Source organism: Pollachius pollachius, assembly GCF_949987615.1.
Source record: "Pollachius pollachius genome assembly, chromosome: 11".
In the NCBI taxonomy this organism is placed as follows: domain Eukaryota; kingdom Metazoa; phylum Chordata; class Actinopteri; order Gadiformes; family Gadidae; genus Pollachius; species Pollachius pollachius.
Window position 1 is genome coordinate 22,306,710 of NC_136944.1, and position 10,044 is coordinate 22,316,753.

The 10,044-nt window shown below is 47.2% G+C and overlaps 1 protein-coding gene across 1 annotated transcript; it reads left to right on the top strand.

Moving 5' to 3' along the window:
* The first annotated feature begins 2,445 nt into the window (after nucleotides 1-2,445).
* On the top strand, nucleotides 2,446-9,102 carry nucb1 (nucleobindin 1). Its single transcript, XM_079746804.1, has 13 exons — nucleotides 2,446-2,651; nucleotides 2,921-3,053; nucleotides 3,205-3,312; nucleotides 3,503-3,635; nucleotides 4,352-4,455; nucleotides 4,844-5,029; nucleotides 5,384-5,474; nucleotides 6,307-6,365; nucleotides 7,009-7,101; nucleotides 7,234-7,323; nucleotides 7,572-7,745; nucleotides 8,379-8,502; nucleotides 8,696-9,102. Exons 2-13 carry the CDS (start codon nucleotides 2,925-2,927, stop codon nucleotides 8,779-8,781), a joined length of 1,377 nt encoding a protein of 458 aa, XP_079602930.1. The 5' UTR covers nucleotides 2,446-2,651; nucleotides 2,921-2,924; the 3' UTR covers nucleotides 8,782-9,102.
* Nucleotides 9,103-10,044: the final 942 nt, after the last annotated feature.

Here is a 10,044-nt window from a genome sequence, read left to right on the forward strand (position 1 = left end):
TTATTATTACTGTTATTATAATTATTATTATGTATTTTGTTATCCTCAATTGTTATTTTATTCTAGTTGCTGTTTAATATTTATTTACTATTTATTTATCGTGTGTTGTTTTATGATTTATTTATTATGATTAACTTTAACGTGATGCTACGATGTACTGGATAAAATATACAACACCTCTATTTTTAAAATGAATTAAAGAAACTTTTATACATTTGTTATTGACAATAGTGTCCTTTTTTCTGTGCTATCCAAAGTCATCTACTCGAGCTACACAAGTCAATGCCAGCATGGTTGAGCCTTTGCATGCTGGCTGAGACTTCACACTCACCCCTTCACAGCAAAGATGGGTCAAACCAAAAGGGCAACCAATTTCCAGTCAACAATTTACAATTTACAAATTCTGTCTGTAGGCCCATCTACCTATACATACAAAATGTTCTGTTGGCTTAATAACGAATGAAAAGGCAGCCTAGTTTAGGATTGATTTCCCTCAGGTGGATTCATCCAAACTAGCAACGGTACGTTCCAAAAAAACATGTGTTAGATAAACATCATGACTCATATTGTCTGGTTTTGGATGCAATCAAGGCAAAATCACGCGCACACACACACACACACACACACACACACACACACACACACACACACACACACACACACACAAACCTCTGCCCATTTCACTTAACATTTTATTAGTATTTGATCAGAAAATGAAACAATTCAAAACTGCAGCATTTATGTGGACCTGTGGGAGACACACACACACACACACATAGACACACACACACACACATAAACACACACCCGTCACACACACACACACAGGCACACAATTAACAAACACACACTTAAAAATCATGACACTGCTGGTCTTGTTGGTTCTGACTGATGCCAGGTCGTCCACTAAACATGGGGCGTGATCCATAGGCTTCTTGTAATGCGTTCTGTTTAGTGGCTCCCCATCAATACCTCATTACCAGACCCTTTCTCTCTCCTTCCAGGTAATCCATCTGCGGAATTGCACCGGCCTGCTCTCATGGGAGACCTGACGGGGGGAGTGTGTGAGTGTGTGAGCGAGACGGAGGCTAGCAGGAGAGAGGCCACTGTTTAGAGTCCTCCACTCCGCCTGTGAAGAGCATTATTGTTGCCTTAAGCCATCTCTCTCTCTCTCTCTCTCTCTCTCTCTCTCATTCTCTCTCTATGGCTCTCTCTCTCTCTCTCTTGCTCTCTCCCTCTCATTCTTGCTCTCTCTCTCTCTCTCTCTCTCTCTCTCTCTCTCTCTCTCTATCTCTCTCTCTCTCTCTCTCTCTCTCTCTCTCTCTCTCTCTCTCCCCATCATACACACACACACACACACACACACACACCCACACACACACACACACACACACACACACACACACACACACACACACACACACACACACACTCCCACAGTGTTGTAGGAGGAAAACAGGTCATCTCCACCATAAGAGCATTAGTCACAATAACAACACTTGTTATATAAGGATAAAATAAGGATAAATTAGATGAATACAAAACAATAAATATGAATAAATATAAATATATTGACGTCGTTATATGAGGATTTGAGTGTAAAAGTAAATGTGTAGAAAGAGTATTGCTCATTATGTGTGTACCAGTGCGCGTAAAACAGCAGCAGTCATAGGTGAAGGTGCATTGTTGCAGAGGAGGACCTACCCGGAGGGTGAAGGTAGCTTGGGCTGACCAGCGGTCTGAAGCCCCGGTCAGACCCAGCAGCTCATCAACCACCGCGTCCCTCCTGACGGAACCCATGGCTGCCTGTGGGGGGCGCTGCTCCGCAGATGCTGTGGTCAGATGCTGACCATACGAGTTCTAATTCCACTCGTATGAGAAAAATATTCAACCCATTCTTATATTTGTGTTTGTTGAAAAAATGAAAGGATTGACTATTTTAATTGTATTTATTATTTATTGATATAATTGTAAACATGTTTTCATATTGTGATTATTTTTTTTTTTTGTCTCAACAAGAGCCTAAAAAATATCAAGTAGAGTGTAAACTGTAGCAACATTTGTCATAAAATTGATTAAAAAAAAACATTGATTCAATCATGGAATTTGAGAACCTGGAACAAGTAACACACGCACACACACTCACACGCACACACGCACGCACACGCACACACACGCGGTTAAAGAAAAATCATTGCAATGACGTCATCTAACGTCGCCAGATGCATGTTGTTGTTGTGCTCTAGAAAATAAACTCTATAATGACTAAGACTTTTACTCGTAACATTAGACGAAGTTCAAGTTCAGTAAGACATCCCGAGTTGGACTCCGGGTTGACCTATCCCAGATCGTTATAAATAGAGCCATCTGTCTCGCTGTCTTGGACCGTGTCACCGTCTCATGGAGATGACGCACTTTTCGCCGACGCAAACCTCATGACGCGAAGCGCTCCAGAGAACGCAAATACTAACAGACACCCATCGGAGGATTACCAGCAGTAGGAAATGGTTAACGAATCGCTGTGGTTTAACCAGTGTCGTCTCTACAACGAAAACCGGATTTTTAAGCCTATTGTATATAAATAATCCACCGAGAAGCGTCGGTTTTAGGTTTCAGGAGTATCTGCGTAACGTCTCAGGACTGGATTAAAGGTTTGTGTGATGCGCAGCGTTACGCACGTATTAACAAGCTCATAGACAGCGCTTAGTCTAACTCAAAATCAAATATACCGCTATATATGTGCTACATGTTGTAGAAACTGTCATAAACGCTGTTGGTTAATCGGACATGTGTGTCTGTGCGTCTGACTGGTCAGTAGGAAACCTCACTGGGACAAGATTGGTTTCACGCTTCTTATTCCAACCGTTTTCCTCGTCATAATACTGTGATTCATGCGTCGTCCGCTTGTTCCGTATTCCAGGAGGATGATCCTCCATTCAGCCCCGCTGCTGCTGCTCCTGTCGGTGTGCGCTGGGGTACGGGCGGTGCCCATCGACCGCAGCCCGAGCCCGACCGAGGCGCCGCATGAGGAGGAGAAGCCGGAGGAGAACGTGGTAACGGTCTTTACCTGCTACCCGAGTGTCTGTGTGTCTGTCTGTCTCTCTGTCTGTCTGTCTATGTGTGTGTCTGTCTGTGTGTGTGTGTGTGTGTGTGTTTCTTCCTTCTACCGTCATTCTGATACGGTCCATGTGTTTGTACCATCAGGACACGGGCCTGTACTACGACCGCTATCTTAGAGAGGTGATCGAGGTCTTGGAGACGGATCCTCACTTCAGGGAGAAGCTGCAGACCGCCAACACAGAGGACATCAAGGTAAGAAAAGACTCTTATCCGTCTGTTCATGGATTACATACGGTTGTCTTCGTAAAGCTCTATAGCTATAGGTCTTATCCTAGTTGAGTCTTCTTTCCTCTTTTCATTTTCTCCTCTCTCCTTCCCCTCTCCCTTCTCCTCCCCTCCTCTCTCCCTAACCCCTCCCTCCCCTCCTCTCCTCCCCCGTCAGAACGGGCGTCTGAGTAAGGAGCTGGACCTGGTGGGTCACCACGTCAGGACCCGACTGGACGAGCTGAAGAGGCAGGAGATGTCCCGTCTCCGGATGCTGCTCAAGGCCAAGCTGGACAGCACCAACACCCAGAGTGAGTGGTCAGAAACCAGTGAAACCAGTGGGCACCAACACCCAGAGTGAGTGGTCAGAAACCAGTGAAACCAGTGCACCAGCAACCAGAGTGAGTGGTCAGAAACCAGTGAAACCAGTGCACCAGCAACCAGAGTGAGTGGTCAGAAACCAGTGAAACCAGTGAGCACCAACACCCAGAGTGAGTGGTCAGAAACCAGTGAAACCAGTGCACTAACACCCAGAGTGTGTGGTCAGAAACCAGTGAAACCAGTGACACCAACACCCAGAGTGAGTGGTCAGAAACCAGTGAAACCAGTGACACCAACACCCAGAGTGAGTGGTCAGAAACCAGTGCACCAGCAACCAGAGTGAGTGGTCAGAAACCAGTGCACCAGCAACCAGAGTGAGTGGTCAGAAACCAGTGAAACCAGTGGGCACCAACACCCAGAGTGAGTGGTCTGAAACCAGTGACACAAACACCCAGAGTGAGTGGTCAGAAACCAGTGAAACCAGTGACACAAAGGTCCAGAGTGAGTGGTCAGAAACCAGTGAAACCAGTGACACCTACACCCAGAGTGAGTGGTCAGAAACCAGTGAGACCAGTAAGCACCAACACCCAGAGTGAGCTTTTAAAGGTTCATATATTTATGTATATTTTTAATTAATTTGTGAACGCTTCGTTTGTAAATGTCTGATGGTGTTCCATCCTCTCGGCCCTCTGTGATCGCCTCTCAGGCCTGCAGATCGACCACGCCTCCATGCTGAAGCAGTTTGAGCACCTGGACCCCCACAACCAGAACACGTTCGAGGCCAAAGACCTGGAGCTGCTCATCTCCACGGTACGGCCCCTCCCTTACACACTGTACGGCTCTCTTCTCTTCTGTCCATGTAGCCAACCTCACGGTGCATATCCCTCGGTCATAGCTGATGGATGCCATGGTACTTCTAACTTATTGAACTCCAATAATAGCTCTTAAATTGTACCTAAAGCACCTTATAAAAAATAATAATATTTGAACCTGTTTTTATGCCTCTATGGACAAAGAATAGACCGAGACAGTTATCGTAGGACCACAGGTGGGGAATTGAACCCGGGTCGCTACAAGGAATGCTAACCTGCTAGGTGTGGTTAGCACGCTAACGCTTCTGAGCGGTTCCCCTCGGGTCCCTGTTCTTTTCGATCCCACTCGGTTCTGAGCGGTTCTCGGTGCCCTCCCTGTTCCCCAGGCCACCAAGGACCTGGAGAACTACGACGTGGAGCGCCACGAGGAGTTCAAGCGCTACGAGATGCTGAAGGAGCACGAGCGGCGGGAGTACCTCCGGGGGCTGGACCAGGAGAAGAGGGAGGCGGAGGAGAAGAGGATGGAAGAGCTCAAGGACAAACACCGCCACCACCCCAAGGTCAACGTGCCGGTGAGACGCGCCGCCGCCCGGTAGTGAGGGTTGAGACCCGGTGGGTCGCATGCCGACGAGCTCGAAGTGATCCGGGCCTTTCTGTAGTCAATGCTGATTTCAATAATGTTATCAACCAAATCGCATCCTATAACTGATATATTCCTGTTGTTGTTATAAGAAACCCTGTACATTTCTCTTTGTTTACAACAATCGTACCATTGACCCTCTGAAAAACGCTCACTCAGTCTCTTTCTGTATAATCTTTTTGCTTTTTTTCATTCTTTCTCTTTATAATTTCATTGTGTTCTCTCTTTTTGTTTTATTCTCTCTCTCTTTATTCAATCTCTTTCCCCCCCCCCCCCCCCCCTTCAGGGCAGTGTAGCTCAGCTGCGGGAGGTGTGGCAGGAGACAGACGGGCTGGACCCCCACGAGTTTAACCCCAAGACCTTCTTCAAACTGCACGGTGAGAGACCCTAGACCCGTCCCCCTTTAGAACCGCCCGTCTAGACCCGCCCCCTTTAGAACCGCCCGTCTAGACCCGCCCCCTTTAGAACCGCCCGTCTAGACCCACCCCCTTTAGAACCCCAGCCACCCCTATTCTTACCGCTGGCATCGCCCCACCACGGGTCCTATCTTACCGTTAGTAGTGGTAAGAAAGTACCAACGGTGAGAGAGTACCAGTGGTACGGAGGTACGCTTGTACGGTCCAAACACCGGTGCGGTATAAACGCTGGTGCTGTCCAAACGCTGTGTGGCAGACGCCAGGGAGGGGTGAAGGGAGTGAGGATTGAAGGGGGACATTGGGCAACCTGCTGGCTCCACCCCAAAGCCTGACATGCTTAAACTCCCTTTAATGAGGCAGGCCTGGGGATCGTTAAGCAGGGGTGCTTGGGCTTAAGAGGGCGAGCAAAGAGACATTGGATGGTAGGAGGGAAGCTAGGGCTAGCAAAGGACAGGCAGGATCTGTGTGATTGCCTGGAAGCACGGAACGGCCTAAGGGAAAGAGACAGGTGGAAAAGTGTTGGGCTGAATTGGACTGTATCCTAGAACAGGTGGATGACCCTTTTCCCACCGTGGTTTTGCTTACTAGGTAAATAAACCATTCTGCATTGGAACTGCTCTCTGTGTTGTGTCGTTTTTATCTATTTAACTTGGTGGCGTGGAAACCCCACACCCACTGGCCCTCTACAGCTGGTACTATGTAAACGCTGGTAATATCTTAGCGCCGGCCTCCTCGTCATATTCCTTACGACCCCATGTCCTAACCTGTTTCCTGTATTCTGTTCCCTTCTCAGACACAAACGGAGACGGGCTTCTGGATGAGCAGGAGCTGGAGGCTCTGTTCACTAAGGAGGTGAGCAGCTCTCTCTGTGGCTGTTTACTCCTATCTGGTTTCCTCAGGGGAAATCCAGTCAGCCCTGATTTTTAAGGCCTCATTATTTACGATGCAATACACAGTTGTGATCATGGAACAGGTTTAATCTGTGAGGCTGTGGTGCTGGGAAGGCTTCAGGGTCAATGAATAAACATTGCAATGTGTGTGGTTGAGTGACTACTATTTGCACATGCAGAAAGGGGTTTTATACTTGCACTGGCTGCAACTAATATTTGATATTTGATTTTTAAAGTATTTGGAAGAGGTACATTAATATAAATGTTGGTTCATATTAATATACACGCACACAAGTCTTTCTTTAATCTGTTTTTATTGTGTATTTATTTGCTTTGGCAGGAATGCCTTTGTTTGTTTTAGGTTCCGTGTTCCTACCGGAAATCCTTTGCTCAGCCAATCCGCGTTTTGTTTGTTTTTAACACGTGGCCTCAAATTTGTGCAACTTAAATGTTTTTCAAATGACATTTTGAAGATGAGGCGTCGTTGTCTCCTCAGTCCTCTGCGGCCGGTCCCTATGACCCCCGGTGGACGTTACGTTTGCCTCCCAGCCTGCTGGGGGGGAGTCGGGCTCAGAGCTCTGTGTGTTCCCCACCTCTGTCCTCAGCTGGAGAAGGTCTACAACTCCAAGAACGAGGAGGACGACATGATGGAGATGGGGGAGGAGAGGCTCCGGATGAGAGAGCATGTCATGAAGAATGTAAGGGAGAGAACATGCCTTCATATAGCAATCGTTATCTTAATAAAATCATGCTTTTCATATATTTTGTTTATTCAGTTTCATCCGTTATATTTTCTTCATCTCTTAATTTTCGACGCTTTTCTTTCGAAGGTGGACGCCAATAAGGACCGCCTGGTGACGATGGAGGAGTTCCTGAAGTCCACCCAGAAGAGGGAGTTCAACAACCCCAGGGAGTGGGAGGTGAGCTCTACCCTGACCTCGCACTAGATTCAAAAAGCTCCCTTCGTCTCCCAGTACATTCATATCACCCTCAGTTAGACTGGCAGATCTACGGCTGAACCGTGACTCGGCTGCAGCTGCTGTTACTAAACAACATTCCCATTCCATTCTATAAAAAAACAAATGGATACCGAAATAAAACCATGTGCTCCACTTTCTCCTATTCATTAAACCTGATCGGGTGCGTTCAAACCCCCTCCCTCCTGTAGACCCTTGACGACACCAAGCCCGTATACACGGAGGCGGAGCTCCAGCGCTTTGAGGCGGAGCTTAAGGACAAGGAGGAGGAGCTGAAGCGGAGGGCGGAGACTCTGCGCCAGGAGCAGGACCTGCTCCACGAGAGGGGAAAGGCGCTGGACGCCCAGAGGAAGGAGTACCAGCAGGTGGGGACGCCCTTCTTTAGGCTGCAATGTACTTCACGCCTAGTATGCGCACTCGTGAAGGCCGGTGGGTGCATCCTGCTCACGCACACGCAGGGTGTAGCACCGACAGGGGGCGGAGTATCGAAGATCCTCGGACGTTGTTTGCGATGGAAACGGGACACCGGCGGGGGAGAAAACCTCCTAACCTGAGCGAGATTGAATGTAAAGACATTTGGAGGTCGATTCGAGATGGACCAGAGGCCGGGTGTTTTGTCTCGGAGCCTCCTAGTGGTCACAGCTTTAAAATCATACATGAGGACATAAAGTACACAGTTCAGCATGGTAACAACGTCACTTGTATGGCGTTCACGTACGAAACTGGAGAATATCCAGACCCTTAAAGTAAACTGATGAGAGGAATCACTTTCTGGGGTTTTGGGGTGTTGCATATGTTGGATTAGAGGTTAGAAAATAATGGACTAATAGGTAAAAAATATATATAAAAAAAAAATATACAGGTCCCATTGTATTTCTTTGGCGACCGGTCCAGGTGAGCTCATAGCCGACATCATCGGCCTCTTTCTGCTGCGGCTTGCTCATCAGAGACACGGGACTCGAACCCTCACCCTCGGTGTCTTGTCCCGTCCCCTCCAGGCCGTGCTGGAGATGTCTCAGCGGCAGAATGAGCCGCCCGCTGCCGCGGACCCCAAGCAGCCCCCTACCGGCCCCCACGGAGAACTACAGTTCCACCAGGAGACCAACAAGCTGGAGGATCAAGGTACAGTGCATGCTGGGAAATGTAGTTTCAGGTGGATCAGAGCAAATTATGTGTTTCTCGGCCCGGTGCGAAGCATCCTTCACGTTGGGGGGGCGGTCTTTGATGACGTAGCGGCCGGGAAACTCTGCCTATGTGGGGAGGTGCCTGTGGGCTTTGGGGGCGTGACTAATGCGTCCGTTCTCGCTCCTTTCAGAGGTGAAAACACCAGTCGAACAGGAAGCTGACACTCCCAACAACCTACCTGCCGAGCCGCCACAGAACCTGCCAACACACACCTGAATACTGACACACACACACACACACACACCTGAACACTTCTATAGGCCTACACACACACACAAGTGAACACTGCTGTACACATAAACAGACACACACCTGGACACTGCTGTAGGCCTACACACACACACACACACATACACACGACAGTGCACACACAAGTGCCCAGTTTTTTTGGTTTGAAGTGATACATATCATCAGATAGCTTTGTTTCGTAAAGTATTGATTTCAGTTGAATGAGCGGTCAATCATAAGATATATTCATATATATTTGTTAATTTTTGTCATGTGTTTGAATAAAGTGATGAATTCAATTTATCTGGATCTCTGGGTTTGCATGAACCTGCTGTGTGCGTCTCTTGATGTCGGCAAACCTGAAGATTTCTGTCACTTAAACTTCTGATCCATAAATATATATCCATAGTCTATCTACTTATTCAAATAAAAAAAACACTGTAATCCAGGGAGATAAAGAAATACTAATACTGTTAATGGCCACAATAAAAAATGAATCATTATTGATGCGACATTAGTCATGAAGTCAAGACTAAACTCGAGACTCCAATACAAGCTCTAAAGGCCAAACTAAATCAAGTGAACATTCAGAGAAGGTGCAGCTCAGCTGAATGCTAGCAGAGTTCTTCATGCCTTGAAGCATGCATCATTCATTCATTCATTCCATGTCACTAATGGATACCGTATTCACTGGCTTAGAGTTCATGGAACAAACACTATCAGCATTGGGTTGGTCTTCTTTGGTGAGATTGGTTTATTGGAGTGTGCACACACACACACACAACCAAAAGAAACACATGTGCAACAACATCAAAATGCTGAAATGTGATTTAGCAATGTGTGTGTGTTAATGTGAGCGGGATGTGTGTGTGTGTGTGCCCATATGTCTTCACTACACGTGCATGCGTGGTTTATGTGTGTATTGTGTCTTCACTGTGCCCTGGCACCCTGGGGATACCAGGCACAGTGCATTCCATTCCACAGCAGAATTCCACCCAGCCGTTGACCTCTGATGACCCCACATAACTCCGCCCCTCCTTGTGCTCATTCGCCTTCCGACCTGTCAATCAGCCTTCTGCTACCGCTTGAAACGTCTCCGCCGTATCGGTGGCAGAAAGTACATTTATTCACTTTTTATACCACACTTTACAGCCGAGGAAAAATGTAGGATAATATAATATTTCAAAACCGAGAGTAATACTTAAGTATTTTAGGTTTGTTAAATAATTAACTGGTTGACATAAGTGGTTC